This window comes from Polypterus senegalus, chromosome 2 (genome assembly GCF_016835505.1).
Source record: "Polypterus senegalus isolate Bchr_013 chromosome 2, ASM1683550v1, whole genome shotgun sequence".
NCBI classification, from domain to species: domain Eukaryota; kingdom Metazoa; phylum Chordata; class Cladistia; order Polypteriformes; family Polypteridae; genus Polypterus; species Polypterus senegalus.
In genome coordinates, this window is record NC_053155.1 from 231741611 (window position 1) to 231767305 (window position 25695).

The following is a 25695-nucleotide window of genomic DNA, read 5'->3' on the forward strand; positions in this document are numbered from 1 at the left end:
GTGGCCAGTGTGCCATCCAGGAAATGGTTGGAAACACTGCCCTGATGGGAAGCCAATGTGCCATTCATGGATTGGTCAAGACCAATGACTAGATGGGCCACAAAGGAGCCAATTAAGAATTGTCGGTCCCCTCTAAGATGGAACAATGAATGTGGCCAAAGGAGGACTAGGCACCACCTTTTATTCCCTCTGGCCATGACCTGCTCCCAGTTTGCAGCCAAATGTAGGTGTGTCTGGCTCTTTAAGCAGATGCCTGTATAGATAGACATAGAGAGAGAGAGGTTGAGAGCATGTGCTGATAGCACATTGCCGCACCCACAAGATGACGAACCACCTGGATTGGGACACGAGTGCAGATGGTTACACCCCAGCACCACACTGGAACAGTGTGATGTTTTTTACAGGTGGCTGGAGTGCCAATCTTGCCACCAACCCCCACATATTCTTCCCTGTAAGTTGGAGGACCTGCTTGCAGGGCTGGAGGCAGATTAACGTCATATCCAGGACGAAGAAATTGCAGGTTAAGGGCCTTGCTCAAGGGCCCAACAGAGTAGAGTTAAATAGACAGATCTTTATTTGTCCCCTGGGTGAATTTTGGCCTTTTACAGAAGCTCTTTAAATAAATAGATGTATAAATACGTAGATGAGTAATAAATTGATAGGATGCCTCCTGGATGCCTCCTTGGTGAGATGTTCCGGGCACATCCAACCGGAAGGAGGCCCCAGGAAAGACCCAGGACACGCTGGAGGGACTATGTCTCCTGGCTGGCCTGAGAACGCCTTGGAATTCTCCCGGAAGAGCTAGAAGAAGTGGCCGGGAAGAGTGAAGTCTTGAACTCTCTGCTCAAGCTGCTGCCCCCGCAACCCGACCTCGGATAAGCGTAAGAAGATGGATGGATGGAATGTGAAAAGCAAGACAATTCAAAAGAAAGAAAAGTTCTGACTTGGCTGTCACAGTCAGAGTAAGGCATTATGCAGATATTATTGCAGTTGGTATAAATGTGCCAAAATAGCGTTTCTTGACACATTTCTACTGAATAATTCCTTGACCGAAAGTGTTAATGTGTCAGACAGAAGATATGCAGCATTGTTCATAATGGCGCTTTGTTTTATTTTAATTCTCTTCTTTGCTATGACCTTGAGGGAGTCCAGAGTGCATTCTGTAACTGAGCTTGCCCTTTCAGTTAGCTTGTTGATTTGGTTGGCTTCTCTTGAAGTGATATTACCAGCCCAGCATACCACAGCATAAAAAATCACATTGGCCATCACAGAGTTGTGGAAGATGTGAAAGTTGTGACTTCCTACATTAAAGGAATGCAGTGTTCTATCTTATATAGTTCCCCTGTGTTCTGAGACCAGCCTAACCTGTCATTGATGTGGACCCCCAAATACATGTAAGATATACCACCTCTACATCCACTCCCTAGATAGTGACTGGTCATAGAGGCTCTTTGGTGCAGCAAAAATCAATAACCAGTTCCTTGGTTTTTCTGATGTTAATTGCTGATGATTATTTCTTTTGCACCAAGAAGCAAAGTTCTCCACCTGACTCCTACACTGTCTCTCATCCCCTTTATCAACACACCACATAAGTGCAGAATCATCTGAGAATTTCTGCAAGTGACATGACCTGGTATTATATTTATAGTCTAGGGTGTAAAGTGAAAGGGGACTGAATGTTCCTTATGGTGTTCTAGTGTTGCTCACATCCATAGAAGAAACATAGTCCTTAAGGCTTACAAACACGAATATGATTCCCAAAGAAGTAGGGAAAGAGGCAGGTCGGTCATCTACAGCTAGTCGGTCATGACTCCAGAAGCAGTCAAGGGCTACACTTTAAAAGAAGCCTTCTTCCCTCAGTCAGATGAACATGACGTCAGGTGTGAAGATGAAGCTAAGGCACGCCTGGGAAGGAAGTGGTGAAAGAGTAGACAAACTTGCCAGTATTATTGGTGTGACAGAAAAGGGGAGGAGAAAACTTGGCCAGGAACAAAATATTAATAATTGTGGAGAAAAGCCCTGATTTGCCAAGCGTTTATTGTTTTATCCTTCTGTAACCTGTGCCCTTTACCTTCCCAGAGCCTCTTTTTCTATAGATAAAAATATTTGTGACTAGACTGGGCGGTGTCTTTGGGATCATTTAAGTGAGGGAGTTCGCCAGAACACGCCTCCCACTGGTCACATTGTTTCCAGGAATATTTCATGTAAATTAAGGCATACAAATATTGAAATATAATATACTGCATTTTTTCACTGTGCCTCTCTCAATGTGATGGTGCTGTTCCAGTCCAGTCCAGACAGGCAATTTTTCTGTATAAAGGAAGAAAAGAATAGGGCTACAATATTTGAAGAGGATGGACTACAGTACCCAAAAATGCTGCTAGCTGTCTGAGAAGAGCCAGGAGGTGTAGCCTATGTGAGGGGCATTTCTGGTAGAAAGCAAAAACAGCAATAGGGGATTGGGGAAGCAGAAGTAGAAAGGTTTCAATGCTTGTTCTGTTTCCTCTGAAAACAGGGGTTCAAATCAGACATCTTTCAAAGAAAACAATTTTGCAATGAATATTTCAAATGATCTAGCAGTTTCTTCTACAAATTCATATTGAGCACCTTGGTTTTAAAGTAATGCAGCTGAAATTGTACAGTGCAAGCTATCTCTTTAGAACTTCTGTTTTGTCTGCAACAAAAACTCGACTCTGTTAGTTAAGGCATAGATAGAGTATGGTCAAAAGAACCTAAAGTAAATATGATGGTCAAAGATGCTTGACAGAAATATAGTTGCATATTTGATGACAAAAATGTAGTTGCATATTTGAGAATCTGAAGAAAATCGTTTAGTTTTCAGACAAGTATATGTCGATGCACTTAATAATAACAATGCAAATCTTAACAGAATTGGTTTAAGTGCAATCAAAAAATAGCAATACTAAAAACATAGAAGGCACAAGAAACAATGGATAAACCTTACATTATCAGTAAATAAAGCTTGTGAAAATTCATAAGGAATATATGAAAATATCCAGCCTACATAGTCTTGATTCAAATCACAATGAACATCTGGGTATGCAGTGATGTAGCTTGCTGTGCAAAGCAGTTACTAAGCAAAGAGACAGATCCAGAGAGTGTGGTTGTGCAACCAACGCTTCATGACATATTTTCAAACTCAGGGCAATGACTTTGTTCCAGTTTTACAGAGATTCCATGAAAATGAATCATCCCTCGCATCATGTAGCATGTACAAAACATATAAAACCTTAAATTAAGAAATTACCTGAGGTGGAAGAAGGGGTAGTCTAATATAGGCAAGCAGCATGCTAAGATCTTTACATCTTTTTTGTAGATCATGCTTCACCCACATCATAAGTGCATGAAATATTGTTTCTTCATCAGGTACATTAACATCATCACTGGCCAGAAGTTTAAGAATTTCATCAGCGGAAAGCAGCAGGAACTCTTGGTTTCTTATAACTTCCATGATATTTTCCTGTCAAAGGAAAAAATATACTGGAATTACAAAATAACAAAAATTAAATGATGGCCAGGAGGCAAACGGTGAGCTGTAGCTAGTTATTTTAATGCCTTAAATAAACATATAAATTAACCTGCAACAAGCTACTTTAAGTTTAGGGCTTTAGTACAATAAAGGTGACACAAGCTGTAGTTTCTTTTCTATGAAAAGTGTTTTTTACATAACATATTTAGAATAAAAAGTTGCCTAAAGGACAATTTAAAAGAAAAGTGAATCATCTTATGTCTTTGCAAAAAGTTATGAAGAATTTATGAAAATCTAGTTCTTATTTATACATATGTCCATTTATTGTCCTTTTTCTGGATTAGCTTTATCCATTATAGAGTCAGAGTGAGCTAAAGAATTGCATTTAACCAACCCAGGATAGACCACCTCCCCATTACTGAGCACATACACACTGTCTCATACTAGACCTGCCCTACATGTCTTTGGGCCAAGGACAAAAACTCATACTACCCAGAAGGTCAAGCATATGTACTGCAAAGTCCAGATAGACAGGGAACAAGCCTACAATCATTCCCAGATGTCTGCAGCTTTCAGGCAGCTATACTAACAACTATGCCACCATGCTGTCCCACTTTAATTGTGCAATATATGTTGTTACGTAATCGCACATCACGTTCCAATACACATGAGACATATCCCCGATTCAGTCCTCAACTGGTTTGCCTTTTACGTAGGTTTCCATAGTCATCCTTTTCATTTCTTTGAATTTCTTCTATAGCTAAGTATCTAGCTGTCAAATTTACAAATGTCCTCAGGCAAGCTTTTGTTTTCTTTGATCCATCACATTCTATTGAGGGCAAATTGATGCCCAGGTCCCATCAATATTGGGTTTAGCTGTGCTTCTGTTCTAGCATAATAATATAGATGGATGAATGTATCATTACCAAATATGAAAAGGTTTAGAATCAAGTGCAAAATAATCATCATAGGGAGAAGAATGTTATAAACTGTATGCTGATGCAATTTCAAAGTAATAAAACCAAATCTCTTGGGTATTATAAATGTTTTATTAGTTTTCAACTAATTAAAAATGTAAAATGATATTTTAAATAATGTGGAATATGTGTCTGCAAACAGAAATAATAGAACATGTCTCTAAACCAGATTTTTAGAGTTAATTATATTGCATCCATTTGTTGAACTGTTAATAATAATAATCATAATAATAATGAATGATAGACTTAACAAATAATAAGAAACAAGAAACAATATAATACACACTGTATAAATATAAAACAAAAATAAAAAAATGTAACAAAATAAAGCCTACATAATTAAATAATGCAGAATAGTATCCAAATAAAAAGAAGCAGACCTCAAAAGATTTTAAAGTCTTTAAAATCTACTTGTTTTAAGTAGCTTCTAAATCAAAATTGAGCATGTTTCTAATGACAACTGATAAGACATTTAATAGTCGAAGAGCACTGCAGGAAGAAGTTGCCTCCCTCAAGGATCTAAGTTTCCAATGGGGCCATTGCCCAGTGAAGGAACCAGCAGAACAAGGCCTGTGTCATGGACCCCTTTGTATGTGAAGATAACAGTTTTGAATGTACTGTATGCAGGAACAGGGAACCAATGTAATTATGACAAAGCAGGGGGCATTATGATGGTGAAATGACATTTGAACAGCAGGGTGTTGCACCCACTAAAGGCTCAAGGGATTTTTCAAGTAATCCATAAAAATGTCCATTGAAATAGTCCTGTTAAGAATCTATGAAGACACGAATAAGCTATTCAGCAGCAGATTATGAAAGAAATGGCTAGAGTCTACTTATTGCGAAGTGGAAGAATGAAATTTTAGTAATGTTTTTAGTATGTACTTAAAAGTAAGCTGACTATCAAAAGTAATTCCAAGGTTATAGGCAATAGTGATAGGTAAGAGGTGCTTCCGACTGAGGTACTAAAATATTTATGCATAGATGAAGGAATGCCAATTTAAAGAGTCCTAGTTTTGGAACATTTTAAGTTAAGAACATAATGTTGCCTCCACGATTTAATTTCTTGGATGCAACTGTTAAGGGCAGTAGAATTTGGTTTATATTTAGGTTTTATACCAGTATAGATTGGAGTGTCATCTGCACAGCAATGATAACCTAAACTTTATATGCCCTACGGCCAACATACAGATGCTGAACAGAACAGACCCCAGAACCAAACCCGGGGGAACACCATGACGTACTGGGATAGAGGGGGATTTGTTGCAGAACAAACTGAGAGTGATCGGATAAGTACAGTAGAACTGAAACCAATCAAACACAGTACCACATAGCCTTAACCACGTGTCCATACAGTCAATTAGGAGGGCATGGCCGAAACTGACAATTAATTAACCCAGTAAAAATTCTCTTCCATCTTCCTACATTATTTTTCCACCCCTGGGGTGGGCAAGTTAAAATCCCTTCTTTTTTCTACATGTATTTAGTCGTAACCTGGGTGGCCATGTTTAAACTACTCACATTCCTACAACACTGAGGGTAATCTATTGATATTGTTCACACATTCTCCTAAAATCAAAATATAAAAGGAATTCAAAAATGTAATTTATAATAATCAGGCATTGTAATACAGTCGACCTTTGATATACAACCGGCCTGACATGCGAACAACTTGATTTCTGACCAAAATTTTTGTTTTGATTTACAACGACCCGAATGCGGTCACGTGTATCCGCTTGTGCGATTGTAAACAAATAGCCGAGAGTGTTCGTAAGCGTCAGTTGGAGCCCAGATACATGTGTTTGTGGACGTAATTTTGGTCAGTGCAGTGATTTATCTATATATATAATTCACTAAGACCATGGCAAGCAAGATGCATAATTGCTTAGGAAGGAAGAGAAGGTACCGAAGGTAAAGAAAGCGATTGTTAAGGGATATTAGCTAGCAGGCTGGCGTGGCACATAATGATGTTATCAGGCTGAGTTAGCACTGGCTTGTTTTGGAGTGTATTATTACAGCAGTTCAAAACACGACCAGCTTTGAACTGAGTGCTCGACTACTATCATTATTAACTTGAGAAACAGCGATCACAATCGAAACGAAGAAGGAAATTATGCGGAAATATGAGAGTGGTGTTCGTGTGACCAATCACGCTAATATGTACAGCATGTTGAAATCCACCATCTCAATAATTTTACAAAGAAAAGATTTGCATAAGGAGGCTCCTTCTAAACAATAACCACCTTCCGTTTCATTCTCCTCCTCCTCCCTTCCTGCAGCCCAAAGATGTCAAATTAAATGGTGAGTACAGTATGAAATTGTTGTTTCTGGTAGGCTAGGCACTTTTTATAATTTTTTGGTTAGTACATTAGAAAAATTATTGGTGTTTTGATAAATTATGCACATTATACAGGGTAGGATTCAAAAGTAATGAGCCTCATTTTGTTCTGATGCGAACATACCTCTCCGCGCGCCCCACTTGCCAGCGATGGTGACAGTGGGTGTTGGCTTCACAACGCAATGGAGCTCCTACCTCTCCGAGCCTTGACGGGAACCCCTGTGCGGTAGTGCGTTACACGGCGGAATGGAAACTTCGTTAGAGCAACGGTACGCGATCAAGTTCTTCGGAGTGAAAGGGATCATCCACTACGAGTTTGTCCCGAAAGGACAGACTGTGAATGCTGCTTACTACTTGGAAGTCCTGAAAAGGCTGAAAAGAAGCGTCGCGCACAAGCGAAGGGACATCAAGGGCAGCTGGAAGCTTCACCACGATCACGCGCCCAGCCACACCGCCTTCATCGTGAGCGCCTACCTGGCCCGGATGAATGTTCCGGTGGTCCCCCAGCCTCCCTACAGTCCGGACGTGTCGCCTTCTGACTTCTTCTTGTTTCCGCGCTTAAAATCAGCGCTGAAAGGAAAACGCTTCGACTCGATTGAGGACATCCAAGCAAATGTCAAGGCAGCCCTTGCAACCATCCCGGAACAGGCCTACGTGGACGCCTTCGAGTCATGGAAAAGCCACCTACAAAAGTATATTGATGCAGGAGGTGCCTATTTTTAAGACTATTAATTAGTTGTACCGATTTGCTCAATAAATTTGTCTTTTTGAACAAAGGCTCATTACTTTTGAATCCTACCCTGTACAACCCTTTTTATTATGAAATGGTTAAGTAAGTGTTGCTGTGGGAGGTTCGGAGTGCATTATTGGTATTTACATTATTTCTTATGGGAAAAATAGTCTTGACTTACAACCAACTTGAGTTACAATCAGCTCTCGTGAACGAATTGCGTTCGTAAGTTAAGGGTCCACTGTACATACCCTGTATATACAGTAATCCCTCCTCGATCACGGGGGTTGCATTCCAGAATCCCCCGCAATAGATGAAAATCCGCGAAGTAGAAACCATATGTTTGTATAGTTATTTTTATATATTTTAAGCCCTTATAAACTCTCCCACACTGTTAACATTATTAGAGTTCTCTAGACATGAAATAACACCCTTTAGTCAAAAGTTTAAACTGTGCTGCATGACAAGACAGAGATGACAGTTCTTTCTCACAATTAAAAGAATGCAAATATATCTTCTCTTCAGGAGCAGAGAATTTCAGAGAGAGAGAGAGAGAGAGCTCGCAAGAAAAGCAAACAATCACAAAATCAATACGTGTGCTTTTAAGTTTGCTGCGGCATTTTTTAGAGGAGCGTCAGTATCTTCTAAGCAAACATCCTCAGTGCAAACAGCCCCTCTGCTCACATCTCCTCCGTCAGGCGCAGAGAACGTCAGAGAGAGAGAGCGAGATTAAAGCAAACCATCAAAAAATCAATAAGTGTGCTTTTGGAAGCACGGCGATAAAGCGGCATTTCTTAGAGGTGCGTCCGTATCCACTAGGCAAACAGCTTCTGTGCAAACAGCACCTCTGCTCACACCCCGTCCGTCAGGCGCAGAGAATGTCAGAGAGGGTGAGATAGAGGCAGAGACAAGCAAACAATCTAACATATCTTATAGCATTGAGGAGTTTTAGTTAATATATAATACATGCTCTGATTGGGTAGCTTCTAAGCCATCCGCCAGTAGCGTCCCTTGTATGAAATCAACTGGGCAAACAAACTGAGGAAGCATGTACCATAAATTAAAAGACCCATTGTCCGCAGAAGTCCGCGAACCAGCGAAAAATCCGTGATATATATTTAGATGTGCTTACATTTAAAATCCGCGCGACGAAGCGCGATATAGCGAGGGATTACTGTACACCCACATGAAAATGTAAGTACACCTCATGAATTTTTTTTCTTATTTTAAAACATTGTGGACATCAGGATTTGGTCATTTAAACAGTATCTACAGTGGTGTGAAAAACTATTTGCCCCCCTCCTGATTTCTTATTCTTTCGCATGTTTGTCACACAAAATGTTTCTGATCATCGAACACATTTAACCATTAGTCAAATATAACACAAGTAAACACAAAATGCAGTTTTTAAATGATGGTTTTTATTATTTAGGGAGAAAAAAAATCCAAACCTACATGGCCCTTTGTGAAAAAGTAATTGCCCCCTTGTTAAAAAATAACCTAACTGTGGTGTATCAAACCTGAGTTCAATTTCCGTAGCCACCCCCAGGCCTGATTACTGCCACACCTGTTTCAATCAAGAAATCACTTAAATAGGAGCTGCCTGACACAGAGAAGTAGACCAAAAGCACCTCAAAAGCTAGACATCATGCCAAGATCCAAAGAAATTCAGGAACAAATGAGAACAGAAGTAATTGAGATCTATCAGTCTGGTAAAGGTTATAAAGCCATTTCTAAAGCTTTTGGACTCCAGCGAACCACAGTGAGAGCCATTATCCACAAATGGCAAAAACATGGAACAGTGGTGAACCTTCCCAGGAGTGGCCGGCCGACCAAAATTACCCCAAGAGCGCAGAGACGACTCATCCGAGAGGTCACAAAAGACCCCAGGACAACGTCTAAAGAACTGCAGGCCTCACTTGCCTCAATTAAGGTCAGTGTTCACGACTCCACCATAAGAAAGAGACTGGGCAAAAACGGCCTGCATGGCAGATTTCCAAGACGCAAACCACTGTTAAGCAAAAGAACATTAGGGCTTGTCTCAATTTTGCTAAGAAACATCTCAATGATTGCCAAGACTTTTGGGAAAATACCTTGTGGACTGATGAGACAAAAGTTGAACTCTTTGGAAGGCAAATGTCCCGTTACATCTGGCGTAAAAGGAACACAGCATTTCAGAAAAAGAACATCATACCAACAGTAAAATATGGTGGTGGTAGTGTGATGGTCTGGGGTTGTTTTGCTGCTTCAGGACCTGGAAGGCTTGCTGTGATAGATGGAACCATGAATTCTACTGTCTACCAAAAAATCCTGAAGAAGAATGTCCGGCTATCTGTTCGTCAACTCAAGCTGAAGCAATCTTGGGTGCTGCAACAGGACAATGACCCAAAACACACCAGCAAATCCACCTCTGAATGGCTAAAGAAAAACAAAATGAAGACTTTGGAGTGGCCTAGTCAAAGTCCTGACCTGAATCCAATTGAGATGCTATGGCATGACCTTAAAAAGGCGGTTCATGCTAGAAAACCCTCAAATAAAGCTGAATTACAACAATTCTGCTAAGATGAGTGGGCCAACGTTCCTCCAGAGCGCTGTAAAAGACTCATTGCAAGTTATCGCAAACGTTTGATTGCAGTTATTGCTGCTAAGGGTGGCCCAACCACTTATTAGGTTCGGGGGCAATTACTTTTTCACACAGGGCCATGTAGGTTTGGATTTTTTTCTCCCTAAATAATAAAAACCATCATTTAAAAACTGCATTTTGTGTTTACTTGTGTTATATTTGACTAATGGTTAAATGTGTTTGATGATCAGAAACATTCTGTGTGACAAACATGCAAAAGAATAAGAAATCAGGAAGGGGGCAAATAGTTTTTCACACCACTGTATATATAAAGGTGATATAAAGTAACAGACATCATGCCATTTTTACATTGTGTAGTTCATAATTTAAATAAATATAAATTCAGATTTCATATGTGGAAAAATTAAGCACATCCCTACATTAAACACTATCTCAAATACCTAAAATTAGAATTTTGTGCACCAGATCGGGGAAAATTATTAGGACATCAGTATTTAGGATGTTGGAGGAACCTGTCTTTCTTAAAGCTCAGAGATTTAGTTTGGTTTACTCATTGTTGTTGATTCTGAGGCCATCAGAAAGAAGGTCATACATGGCTGTTCTGAGAAACAACTTATAAAGATCTCCAAACAATTGGAGATCAACCATAACACTATCAGGAAGATCATCTACAAGTGGAGAAGAACAGAATGCAGGATATTGAAAGAAGTTCCTAAGTACCTCAGCATTTCAGCAATGAGCTCTTGTCACTATTGATGTCAAAGAACATGAGTCTACCATTAGAAAGAGGCTGCACAAATTAGATCTACGTGTAAGGTGTGCCAGGAGAAAACCTTTGGTGAAAGAAAGAATATTAGGGAAAGACTAATGTTTGCATATGAACACCTAGGCAAGGACGTACAGAATAATATGCTCTGGACAGATGATGCAAGAGATAGCATTATTTTACCACAACACCAGAAATCATATTTGTCGAAAACCAAAGACAGCATTTGACTAGCAGAACCTTAATACTACAGTACTGTAAGTCAAGGCTTTAGGACATCATATTTTAGGGCTGTGTAAAGCTTGGTGATGGATATGTCAAAATTTGAGGCTGCTGTATCAGGTCCTTGGCAGCTCATCATCAGATAATTCACTTTGATCTTCATTGTATCAAATGGTACTTAAGGATAATGTGAGAACATCTGTCAGAAGACTGAAGCTCAGCCAAAAGTGGACCTTGCAACATGATACTGACCCAGAATATCAGTAAGTCCACCAAGGAATTGCTGAAAAGAAGGAAATTGAGGGTTCTGAAATGGCTAAGTCAAAATCTGGATCTGAATTCACTCTTCAAATATCACACAACTGAAAGAATTCTGCTGTGACAACTAGAAAAAACTTTCTTCCAGTCATGTCAGAAACTGTAAACACCCATGCCAAGGAGCAATACCAGCTATTAGAGCCAAGGGTATACTTACTTTTTTCCACATACAAAAATGGCATATCTGTTCATTTTTCTGGAATAAGTTATTACCCTGTCAAACATTCCTTTTTTTTTAATTACATCACCATTATCTAAAAATACTGTTTTAAATGAAGGTAACATCTTGATATTTTCACATATGGTAAAACAAAAAATCCTCTGGTACACTTACTTTTTTACTTGACTGTAATTTACAAAAATAAAATAAAATAATAATACTCTACAGTTATGTATTATTTCGGATATTGTAATGGGCAGAATTTTTCCTGAGAAGTGGCAGTACTGGCTAAGTTACAGGAAAAGCAGATGGAAATGAAAGAAAGAGAGAACCATACAGAGGGCACGAGAAATTATGCAGATATTAGTGCGAAAGAACAGAGGCCACTAGGCAGTGGTAAGATATTAATGTATACTATGTATCCCCTAGAAGGCAAACAATCCCAACAGAGTCCAGCTGCAGTCAGGACAGTTTTATGCGCCAGACAGATTCAGCAACCTGAGACATTCTGAGGCCCATAAGATGACGCCCTGTCAGCCGCATCTCTTTTGACTCCAACCACTTTCCACAACCCCCATTTCCCTCCTCCGTGTTTGCGGTACACTTTTGTACTAAATGTACTGTTATAGTAATTGGTGGCAAACAGAACGTATGTGTGCAAAAAATATTTATATTATAAATAAAAAAAAACTTTACCAGGATAAACTGTTGTTTTAATGTAATAAACATCTCTTTGTACTTGCTGCGAGGTTGCAAGTCATCCCCAAATGAGCACGCAAATGCGCTTGGCTAACAGAGTTGTTAGCTAGGTGACTCAAATGACTATATTATACCTCTTTGTGCTTCTGAGGCTTCTCTGGAGCAGAAACTCCGCCACAATTAATGCATCATTAATATAAATATTACAATTTTGTACACCAGAAATAATGCAGTACTAATGATATAACACTGAGCTCCTAAACATTCAGCGCATAGTATTGCATATTTTCACTGTTTACACAAATTATATGATTTATTCGATTCAGATTCTATAAGAATATGTAGTGTTAATCGTAACTGATTGCAGCATATAATTTATTCTTCTTTGCCTTCTTCCTTAGCATTTCCCATTTTTATATGGGGTCAGCCTTCTGATTACCAATGTAGATCCTTAGCCGCAGAGCCACTACTCACTTGAGTGCAGCATATAACTAATGTATTACAGAGTACAGTCTCATGAATGAGACATGACAAAAACAGATATAAAATGTATACTATAATATACAAAATGTTAAGATTTATTGTTCAATTTGTTTTTAATATATGACAGCAAAACAACTGCTTTGGATGCAGAACTGAAAGACCTTGATAGTTTAGAAATTTAATAAATGCTGGATACATATTTGAGTGCAGGAACTAAAGTGAATTGAAGTCATCGTGTGGGGGGTTTAATATAGCCATCAGTTCACCAGCGAAACAAGGGAATGACTCCAGAAGGGGGCGTCAATTTATGAACCTCATAGTGTCTGAAGGGCTTGGATGTGTCCAAGGCCTAAAACTGTCCTGACTGCAGCTGGACAGTTTTTGACAATCCAGCAGTGGGAAAAGATATCTGGCCCTATGCTCTATGAGAAGGTGGATCACAGAGGAAACATCAGAGAAGTCAACATATCATAGCTACTGGACAGTGCATGGTCACAAGAGGCAACATATGCACACATGCCATTCTTATAATAAAAGAAGTAGTAGGGTAAGCTGCCTTGTAGATCTGACATCTTAAGTGCAAGTTATGTCTCAGGGGTTCAAGGAAACCTGGAGGCACTGGGAGCAGTTTTATCCTAGAGCAGACATAAGGTCACTACTGACCCCAGAAGTGATTTTAGGCTTGACTGAACGTTTAAAGGCATCTTATGGCCAGAAGCTCTTTGAAGGGAGGACAATAGACAGATGCTAAGATGGCAGGAGAGGGAAAAAGGGAGACAGAGGGAGAGGCAAAAGGTTAAAATGAGATGCCTTTTAGTTTTCAGTTAAACCCCAAGTGCTTCTATATGCATAGGTTCATAAGGAGACAACGGGTGAAGCAAAAAGTGAAAAATAATCACCTAGATGCCTCCATTTGCATAGCTGCTGATCTGTGGACTACTCTGTAGGCAAGTATCAAGGATCTGGACCAGTGGAGTGACCAGGGAAGAGGAGTGACATTTGTCTGTCTTGGCTGGGTGAAAACAACACTTGCAGGTTGACAGTAAAACAAGCCATTCCACTAATCAGAAAAGAGTTCAAGATCCAGAGTAACATCAGTTGTTTAAGTTCATTTGTTTTAATTGTGTATTGTGTTTCTTTTATGTGTGTAATAATCTCTGTAGTGTTTTGTAAGTAAAGGCACCATTTGTATTAATGTATCAACCTCTGGATCAATTTCTGAGTGCTACAGGCTACCAAAGTAGCCCCCTGCTATCACAATATCTTTAATCTCAATGATGTTGATCTTCTACTGGTAATGTTACTTTATTTTCTGATGTCTAATGAATCTCTCCAATCATGCATCATCACTAACCTTTGTAATATGTTATTATAGTTTTTTTCTTGAACTGACACATCAATATAATAATTATATTTGATCATGACAAATGAGAGCAGGAACAAACAAAAGCTATTGAAAGATTACAGAGTCTCACTATAAAGCTGTCAGAGGCATCAAAGATTTAGATAAAGTGTCCACTGACACTAATGCAAAAATCACTTAAATTGCTGTATATTAGAAGTTGTAAATCCTGTCATTTAGCAATGGCTTACTTATAATGATCAAACTTTTTTCTCAGCTGTGATCACAGCCTTTCAGAGGCTGAATGTTTAACATGAGAAGATACAGCCTACACCACACTTTTAAAATAAAATCTTTTTTTCATGTGTTTAAAACATATCGTGTTTTCTTAATATTAAAGACATATTTAACTGAATACAACAAAGTAGTCCGTCTTGATAGAGTTTTATTCTCAATTAATGTTAATGTTCTAAGCCCGGTTCAATCAATGAAATGCCTCCTGAAACCTTCTAGTGAAATTTGTGAGGCCTTTGCCACATTTATAAACACAAATTAAATAACATTAAATGAAATGTATATAATGCATCCTTCTAAAGTTAATCCTGTTGAACCCGAGCATGCTCTTTTTAGCGAATTAAATTCCCTTATTAAAACACTCTGTAGAATAATTTGTCACCTAAAATCTTACATGTTTGCCTTTGACCCAGTCCCAACAGGATTTTCTAAAGAAGTCCCCAGTGTATTAAATGACAGTGTACTTCGCATATTTAACTCATCATTAGATACTGGGGTCTTCCCAGATTCTGTAAAGACTGTAGTAGTTTAAACCCTGCACAAGAAAAATAAACAGACTCCACTGTCTTTGACAGCTTTTAATCTATCATTTTTAAGCAAAAGTCTAGAAAAAGCAGTTTTTTTCAGCAATTAAAAGACTATCTGAATAAATATTCTATTTTTAATCAGTTTCATTCAGGTTTTAGAACAAATAATAGTACAGAAACTGCACTAGTTAAAGTAGTAAGTCACTTGCAAGTTAATGGGACACAGATCACATATCTGCTCTTGTTTTGTTAGACCTGAGTGCAGTATTTGACAACACAGATGACAGTATTGTAATAAATCACCTTAGACAATGGGTGAGCCTCTCTGTCAGTATCGTAAATTGGTTTCAGTCTTATTTAACAGGTAGAAAATTCCTTGTTAGCTGTGGTGATTGTAGTTCAGAGATCTTTGTGTCACAAGGATCTATCCTATCTACATGTTCCCATTAGTCAAGCTTATATCAAAACACATGCAATTTTACTTATCGATAGCGCCAGATGACCCTGACACTCTTGGCTCTCTGATTCAATGTTATACTTATAATTTCCTCAAGCTAAAGAAGGAAAAAATAGAAATCTCAGTAATTGGTAAAAATGGAAATAATGATAATCTTAAAAATTAACTTGATCCATTAACATTAAAAGTCAAGGTGGATGTAAAGAATTAAGGTGTAACCATGGATTCTGACCTAAACTTTAAATTGCACATTAATCATATTACTAGGACTGCATTTTTCTATTTAAGGAACATTTCAACAGTTAGACCTCTTCTAACATCTAAGATGCTGAGAATTTAATTCACACTTTTGTTTTCAGTGGACTAGATTACTGTAATGCTTTCCTAGCTGTAGCAGTAATAATCTTAACCAAAAAAACGGAACCTTGAGCACGTCTCACCAGTCTGAGGATCATTACATTGGTTAACCGATTGACTGTAAAACATTATTAATGGTATACAGAACTTTAAGTAATGTTGCTTCTTCTGATATTTTTCTGATATTTTGGAGTGCCTCTTCCTAACATTCCAAGTTGTAGCATTAGATCATTTAATTGTGGTATGCCTATTCTCCCAACAGCTAAGCATAAAAGAAAAAGTGAGGTGTCCTTTTGCTGTTATGCACCAAAATTTGGAAAACCTTACCAGTAGAGATATACTACATCAACATCTTAGATCATTAAAAAAAAAAAAAACTTTTAAAAACTTCTAAAACCCCACTTTTTAATTTGTCTTTTCATAGCTGCATTTATCCATTTGCTTATCTAGTAGGCTATATTTCTCACAATAAAGAAATGTCATTAATGTATATTAAATCTGCACAGTCAATTTGTGGGTCACTTGTGCTGGACCTCATCCTGACAGCATCATTCACAATCCAGGAACCAATCCTCATTTGGGCTCCAGTTCTTCAAATATTATAATTAAGCTTACCATGTGTTGGGGCACTTATTCCAAGAATGACTCAAACTCTATGGCTCTCATTTCTTGTTGTTTTTTGAAATTCTAGTTAGTGAACCCCTGATCTGGTTTCTGACAACAGTCCTTGGCTTAGCATTTTGGTTTCAGTTTCATCTCCTCATCGCTTAGTACAAATTCATTGCCACCTTCACTACCACAGGCAGCACAACAGAAGCAAAATAACACACAATGGCAGAACCCTGTATTCATACAGTACATCCCTTTTGATACCCTACAAGTCAGGAATAATAAACTCTTTTGACTACTCATGTATCTTTTTAAAGACAAATACTGGATCTGTCATTCTACAGTCTGGAAATAAACTCTTTGTACAAAAATCAAAATTCAAAAATCATCTGTTGGTTGGGCTCTACTTTCTAGCACATAGGCATAGACATTTCCATAGAGGCTGAGGAATGTAATCCTTATATAAATGGTTCACATCCTTTGACCGTCCTTTTTTGAAAAAGGTAACCAACAATTTCTCCTAATCCAGATCTGCCTAGAGGTTGGTAAAGCTTATCACTTCAGTCATAACCAGCATCTACAACGTTTCTGGCTAAATCTTATTCACTCCAAAGTCTCAAAACTAGTGTGCATTTCAATCACCAAAGTGTCCTCAGGTACCAAAAATGACCCAACCTCAGTAGACAACTGCTGACAAAGCTCCATCTACGAAATATGTACAGTAGCCCCTGCGAAGTCGCGGTTCAGGGTTCGCGGACTCAGTCGTTCGCAGATTTTTCCTTAGAACTTAGCTATTAATTGTTAACAGAAAGCGCAAATATCCTCCGAAATTTTTTATGGCTTTTTTCGTGGCAATATTGTGCTGTAGAGAGAACAGGAAGCAACCTCTGAGGGAAACGTGGTTTGGGAAGGTGAAAGTAGCCTATCTGAAGAGCGTTATTCATTTCTCCTTGCTGCTGATTGATTGCTTCCCTGTGACGCATCTCCAGGTGAGTGGCTTTACCACTACTGAGGGAAACGCCGTTTGGGACGGTGACAGTAATCAATCCGAGAACGTTATTCATTTCTCCATGCTGCTGATTGATTGCTGCCCTGTGACGCGTCTTCAACGGAGTGTCCTCATGTTTTCCATTTTGTTATTGTATTCATTTTGTTATTCTTAAATGCACAAGATGTTGCTGAATCGCCTGCACCTTCTAAGGCTTCTGGCACTGTCATTTTTTTGATTCAACGCTCCAAACATTATATGGGGAGGCTTCCCCAAATCTTTGTATTTGTTTTTGTCGATTTATTTCTTGACAGCACATTTAAGAAAGTACTTTAATTTGAATGAACTGTTAATGCTTTTGATAAGTAAATCTCACACTTGTTTCCTCCTTCAACCTGGTTTATCCTCGTTCATTACTGTTGATGCCCTCAGAAGTAGGCAGTGCCAAGGCTACAGGGACATGGGATATCTCAATCTAACAACTCAATAAGTGATACCATTTTAAAATCTTCACAGTGTTTTGAGCAGTTGTTACGTGTATGAAACAGACATCAGTCAATGATTTTGTCTCTGAAAGTTAAACCCACATTAAAGCAGCTCCTTTGTCCACTAGTTCAATCTCTATATGTGTAGCAGTCAAACAGGAACTTGTTAGTAACTGGTATCTTTTTCATGGATCCATCTAAGGGAAAAGAAAGACCAGCCTTGTCAAAGATGTCTGGTTCTAAAGTAAACTCTATGCAAGGATGTGCATTCAGATACGCTGTATCTGGTCTGCAGTATTTATTTGACTCATTATATTAGTAAATTTTGGATAATATGCTGTCTTAGCCTCTTACTTAGAAAAATTAACCAAAGATTAATCTTACAAGGAACACATGGGTTCTAACAAACCTTAGAATGGGACTTAACAATAAAGAAAATGACTACTTCAGAATAGAAACACGGCTGGAAAAAATGTTTTGGAAGCATGGTAATTATACAATGGGGATGACGACTGAAAAGAAATAACACAGGCAAGTACTATTTAATTATATGGAACCAATCACATGTTTGAAAACAGTTAAAAATGTGTAGATGGTTGTTTCATTAAGGGACTGAGGGTGTCCAACCTCTTCTAACAATTATGGAATACTTTAGAACAGTGGTTATCAGGCCCTGTTTACGCAAGGTCCACATTAACAATTCAAACATTTCTGCGGTCCACTTGTTAACCTTCGCTGGCATATAATTTATTGCTCATGCATTTAGTAATTGGGGGTAAATATTACTAATATACAGTATTATGTATTTTTTTCTTTACATGTTTAGTTGCTCATTGCTTGCTACACAAATACAATAATAAATCGAGAGACAACGATAATCATTATCTGGTTTATTTTATTTTCATTTATGTTAGTAAAATTGTCAAAGATGATGCTGTTTGGGCTTACATAGCATGTCTATTCTGGCTGAAATTTTTGATAAACACACTCAAAGATCATCCTCCACTTTCATTCTTGACCAATATTTTGTTTTCATGGCAGTCAATGCAGAAAATGAAACCTCGCACAAATAAGTTGTTGAAAAAAGGTATAAGAACTTTCATCGCTAGTGCTGACAACAACGGATATTCAAGCAAAACTATGCACCAAAAGGAACAGATATCCGTAAGAGGATCGTCAAATTAGATTTGTAATGTGCGATCGCTAGACAGCTCCGCTAATTCGTCTTGTGCACAACCGGTTAATTCAGAGGATGCACACTGAAAAGGATTACGAATCAAAATTTTGTCTACGGACATGAAGCACTTGTCAAAATATTCAGCAAGAGATGTCAGATGCTGTCTTATTACACCAGCATCTCGCCATTGACTTCATTGATCTCTATAAATTCACAAAATAACTGAAACATGTTATGTGAATTGCTTTCGAGGGGCATGCACAAACGTCGTAGCTTCTTCTTAAAAGCTGCCACTTTGTTGTATGTCTTGAATAAACTGGCATCTTTACCCTGCAGCGATGTGTTCAAAAGACTAAAAATGTCAGCAAGGTATGCCAGTATGGCAAGCCACTCAGTATCTGCGACCTTACCGGCCAGGTCGAGATTGTGTTCGGTCAAAAACTGCAACAATTCGAAATGAAGTTCAAACACCCTTGCGAGAACTTTCCCTCTGGATAGCCAATGAATAGCCGAGTGCAATAGGAGATGCTTGTGTTCTGCATCTGCCTCGATACAAAGTTGAGCAAATAATCAACAGTTCACTGTTCTAGTTTTAATGAAGTTTACAATCCGTACACAGTCATCGAATACAGATCCCTGAGTTTTGTGCAAATTCTTTGAAGCCAATGCTTCACGATGGATCATACAATGAGTGTCTACAATTTCGGGTGACACTTGCTTTATGTGGGTTACAACACCATTGTTGCGACCAGTCATTGTGGCAGCACCGTTGGTGCAAACACCGATGCAGTTTGTCCACTGCAGGCCAAAAGTTGAGAAAAATTTGTTTATAACACAAAATATTTCATCTGCTGTCATTCTTGATGGCAATGACTTGCAAAAAAGAAATTCCTCTTTCATGACATTTTGCCAACAATAGTTAACATAAACAAGCATCTGTGCTTCGCCAGCGATATCAGTTGATTCATCTAATTGAATCACAAACTTAGTAGACTGTAAACGTTCAGTTAACTGCGTGACAATGTCCCCCGACATTTCAGAAATTCTTCTGCGGACAGTATCATTCAAGATAGGAATGCTTTTCAGTTTTGTAGCATATTCTAAGCCAAACAATACATCGCAAATCTCAAGAGCAGCTGGCATGATAAGATCTTCTCCAATTGTGTGTGGTTTCTTTGCTTTTGTGATTTTTTGAGCAATCAAGTAGGATGTTTTAACAGTTTTTCATTGAGAGTAACTCTTGTTTTTAACACTGTCTTCTGTTTAGTGTATTCCGTGGCTTTACGCTCAAAATATTCTTTAGTTTTATTCTGTAGATCTGGATGTCTTGTAGTAAGATGACGACGCAATTTCATCGGCCTCATAGCTTCTTTCGAGAGGATTTGCAAACAAATAACGCACATTGGCAGATTTTGGTCATTTCCTGATGGAAGGAAACCATATTTAATATATTCCACATCATATTTTTGAGCATATTTAGTTTTCTTACAAGTAACAACTTTAGTGTCGTCTTGATCATAACCGCTTTCGCTGCCACTACTATCTGTTTCTTGGTGTCAGTTGAAGGCTTACGTTTCAAAAATCGATCGATTTTAGGGTCTAAACTTCTCTACAAGCCTAAAGTAATCCAAGTCTACTCTAAACAATAAAAAGGTTAACCAAAAAAGTGTGTGACAGTGAAATTTTAATTATTTTTGCTTAAATCTCTTGCGTCATCGCTTGCATCAGCCAGTGTTAACAGCTACAGCTGCATTTTGATCCTACTAAAGTACTAAAATAACTAAATTAAACAAAGCATCTCTAAGCCCTAAAATCCTGCAGCTTGCATCCGTACATACGGTCTGCCGCTAACAATGCGTAAAAAATGCGGATTATTTTCTTGTTTCCTCTGACTTTTTGTCTAATTTTGGTACTGATTTAAGACTTTAGCGCGGCCCACCATATTCCCTGTCACGGCCCACCTTTGGTCCGCGGCCCATGGGTTGAGAACCACTGCTTTAGAAGACTTAAGTACCCAATTCAAGATCACCAGGATAAACAAAAATTTAAATCCTGCTTTTAGTACACAATTAAAAACCTTCTGGAAGGTGTCAGCCTTACAAAATGCTAACACAGTACATAACACTTCTACTTAATTAGACTTTCTTAATAAGCCACCAGAAACCAACGTAATGCAGTCACCATGTTCCAGAACAACCTAACAGTATTTGTTTTTAGGAAACACAGTCTTGAAAGCTGGCATTCTTAAGGATCTGAGTCTAGTTAGTGCTTTACTTTCAAATAATATGTGTTATTGATAACAGTCTGTTGATAACAGTCCGAATGTATGCGAATATAATAAAACATTAATTGTATACAGATTCACACAGTATGGTTTTGAGAAGCCTATTTAATAAAGTATAGCAAAAGAAAGAAACATATCTTTCAACAGCTGGTCTGAGTTTATTTTATGAGGAGTTTGTTTGTTATTCCTATGACAGCATACTGTATATCTTTCTGAAAGTACTCTGATTTCTGTCCATATTCCAGAGGCATGTACTGATTTTTGCCTCACTGAGCGTGTGTGAATGTTTGTTTCCATGATTGTGCCCTTTGATGGATTGCTGCCCAGTCCAGATTCAGGCTTTATACTGATGTTTTGAGACTGAGTCTCTGGTAATTATTGCAAGAAGACAAAAGGACAAGAGATGTAAACGTAAACCAGAATTCATAGTTAGTGCCAGGTTAAAATAAAAAAATAAGGAGACTGAAAAGAGTGCACAGGTAACCAAACTATAGAGGCAAACCGAGAACTCATGTAAAAAGGAATTAACAAAAAAACAAAAAACAAATCTAACATTTGATCTACTGTACTTAAGAAGAATCTATTACTAAAAGTTTTATTCATTTTTGTTAACAATCTGGGGCATTTTTCAATTGGAATAACAGCGATATTTTTACTAGATGTCTGATGAAGTCAGAAGTTCAACAATTGTGGTCACATGACACACAACTCCTAATCATCAAACACGTCACTCACATTCACATGAATGTTGATGATAGGATTACAAAAAATTTAAAATAAAACAAAAAACTTCCAAATGTAAAACAAATTGTTGAAAACCTTAAAAAAGAAATACAGAAATTAATAGTAATCCCAAAAGTGCCACCAAATGCATGTAGTTATGACAGCTAAATGTTGCAGGCATATGCTACCTGAAATTGAAAATGTATGGATGTGTGTCTGTTAGCATTTGCTTACCAGATATCTTGATGGCAAGACCTGTCAGCTCATGCGTTAAGAATATTTTAAACAATAAAAGCACACAAATATTTTATAATTAAGATCATTTTATTACTAATTGTATTACTGATGCATGTACATATAGAGCATATTTTTCCACTTTGTAAAAAATTATTTTGTTAATGTCTCAATGAAACTCTGCTATATTCGTAATCCTTGTCTCTCAGACTAAACAGAAAGAAGATTTAACCTTTGTCTATTAATTTATATAGCAGATCTCTTCTAATTTGAAAGGTAAGCAATTTTAAATGAGGCACAATACTCAAATAATTATCGGAAACAAAAATAAACCTCCATCATGCTTTATCTGTAAATAATATTCCATGTCCAGAATATTAGAAATTTATTTTAAATGATTTTTTGTTGACAAGCAGATAAATAAATATTCATGAGCAAAAAGGTCACACAATAATTGTTTTTACTCTATGAAAGTAGAGTTACCAGCAAAAAATCAGATTTTAATATAAAGGTTAGACGGATGGCTGAAGCAAATGTCAACTTAAACCTCCCATTGTGTATTCAAATCTAACATTTTTACTTCTTACGTGTAATACCTTACATTTATTTACATTACATTTCATGTGCCAGGCCTGTATGCTGTCCAACTCCCTCTGTAATGATTAATCTCAGTCTACAGTATCTGCCTTTCCACCTAGTTCAGTAGTTCAGAGTGGCGGGCTTCTTGTGCTGTATGGCCTCATGCTGAAAACACTGTAAAATACATTATATGTGTATTTTCATACACCTGTAGTGACTATAAAAATTAATTCTTGAAAATTTTCCTATTTCATTAATATACTGTACAATACTTAATCACGGTGACTTTCATTTGACATTGATCAACAGAAAACTATTGTTTAATTTCAAAATGAAAACAAATCCTTGCAAAGTAATCTGAAATAATTACAAATACAGTATAAAACACAAAGCAATTGATCACATTAGTATCCTCCATCTTCAGGTGAGTATTTGGTGGCCTTGATATCCTTCATTCTGTGTGCAAAGGTCTTTATCAGGAAACTGCAATCTTCCTCATTCTCATTTGTAAAACTGCTCTAGCTCTGTCAGGCTGCAAGAGGATCAAGAGTGAACAGTCTTTTTCTACTCCTGCTACAACTCTTCATTTAGCTTGAGTTCTGGATTTTAACAGCCAATCCAGGACATATTTTAAACAACATTGTTGTTTTTTTAAACATTCATGTGTAGCATTTGCTTTATGTTTGGGGTTGTTGTCTTGCTGAAACACAAATCTTCTCCCCAGGTGCAGAGTTCTTGCAGACTACATCAGTTTTCCTCCAGGATTTTCCAGCATTTTAACCTCTAGCTTAACACGACTTCCAGGGCCTGCTTTGGATCAGGACAGTGACAGCAGTCTGTTGCTGAAGCTGCTCCTCTGTCTGGAGATGAAATTGTTCAGTGGATTCTCCATGATTGACAGGAGCCTACTCAGCGCCCTTCGCTCTGCAACAGATGTCAAACTGTCCAGCTCCTTGCCTACAAATAGAGCCTGCTTTCACTAGTTTGTCCAGGCGTGAGGCATCCCTCTTCTTTATGCTGCCTCCCCAGCACACCACTGCATAGAAGAGGGCGCTTGCCACAACCAACTGATAGAACATCTGCAGCATCTTATTGCAGATGTTGAAGGATGCCAGCCTTCTAAGGAAATATAGTCGGCTATGTCACAGAGCATCAGCATTGGCAGTCCAGTCCAGTTTATCATTTAGCTGCACTCCCAGGTATTTATAGGTCTGCAGACAGTCACCTCTGATAATCACGGGATTCGGGAGGGGCCTGGGCCTCCTAAAATCCACCACCAGCTATTTGGTTTTTCTGGTGTTCAGTTGTAGGCGGTTTGAGATGCTCCATTTAACAAAGTCCTTGATTAGGTTCCTATACTCCTCCTCCTGCCCACTCCTGATGCAGCCCACAATAGCAGTGTTGTCAGCGAACTTTTGCACGTGGCAGGACTCCGAGTTGCATTGGAAGTCCGATGTATATAGGCTGAACAGGACCAGAGAAATGTCAGACCTGCAGCTCCCGAGCTACACATACTGAGGTCTGTCTGTAAGTTAGTCCACGGTCCATGCCACCAGGTATCAATCTACTCCCATCTCTGTCATCTTGTCCCTAAGGAGCAGAGGTTGGATGGTGTTGAAGTCCAGAAACATAATTCTTACTGCACCACTGCCTCTGTCTAAGTGGGAGAGGGATTGGTGTATCATGTAGATGATGGCATCCTCCACTCCCACCTTCTCCTGATATGCGAACTGCAGAGGGTCAAGGGTGTGGTGGGCCTGAGGCCTCAGGTGGTGAAGCAGCAGCCGCTCCATGGTCTTCATCACTTGTGATGTCAGAGTGACAGGCCTGAAGTCATTCAGCTCACCTGGACGTGATACCTTTGGGACTGGGGTGATGCAAGATGTTTTCTAAAGCCTCAGGACTCTCCCCTGTTCCAGGCTCAGGTTGAAGATGCGCTGTAGAAGACTCCCCAGCTCCAATGCACAGGCCTTCAACAGTCGTGGAGATACTCCATCTGGACCCACTGCTTTGCTGGCATGAAGTCTCCTCAGCTCTCTGCTTACCTGGGCTGCTGTAATTGTGGATGGGAGAAACTCTCTCCTATGCTGGTGGCAGCAGAAGGATGGGTGGAGGATGCAGTACTCTGAGGTGAGAGTGAGAGTGGGTTAGGGTGGTCAAACCTGTTAAAAAAGTTGTTCATCAGGAAGCATTTCCAAAGCATGATACTGCCCCCAGGAAACTTAATGGTGATGCTGTTGTGTTTTTGACATTGTACAGTGTTTATGCCTAATATGAAGGTTAGACTAATGGCCAGAAAAATAGTTTTTTTGTGATTAGGCTATAGAACCTTTTTCTAGTTTAATACAGAGTCTTTCCTGTGCCTTCTGCCTTACTCTGTGTTTTTTAACAGTGTTCAGTTTAGTTGTTCTATGTTCCAATTTTCTCAGTTTATGTACTCACAGTTTTGCAAATCTTCCACTGTAGCTTGTATTAGAGATCACATTGGTCTATTAGTGGCCTCCATCACTGGTCGATTACTCAGTTTTTGTGGACAGCCCGCTAGGTAACTTTAAAGTTACGCCATACTCTTTCCATTTCTTAAGGATTGACTTAACTGGTGTCCATATTCAAATTCAATGACATGGATATTTTCTTGCCTCCATCCTGACTTGCACTGTTTCACACAGTCGTTTGTAGTATTCTTTTGTCTTCGACTTACCACAAATTGAACCTTCCAAATAAGGTGCATTTATACTACAGTCAATTGAAATCCCTTCACTACAGACAGGTAGTGTCTTTTAACTAATTTCGTGACTTCTAAAACCAATTGACCGCACCAGTGATGACTTAGATGTGCCATATTAAAGGGGTTGAATACTACATTTGTAAT

General features: G+C 38.5%; 1 protein-coding gene across 2 annotated transcripts in view; it reads right to left on the reverse strand.

Moving 5' to 3' along the window:
* LOC120523745 (kelch-like protein 1) overlaps positions 1-25695 on the reverse strand; it is a 422640-nt gene that overhangs the window by 150123 nt on the left and 246822 nt on the right. For both annotated transcript variants that reach the window (XR_005632692.1, XM_039745321.1), the window contains exon 5: positions 3269-3481. Coding sequence is in view for 1 of the 2 variants with exons in the window: in XM_039745321.1 (XP_039601255.1) it covers positions 3269-3481 (213 nt within the window). In the remaining variant the exon portion in view is untranslated. The remainder of the gene's footprint in view (positions 1-3268; positions 3482-25695) is intronic.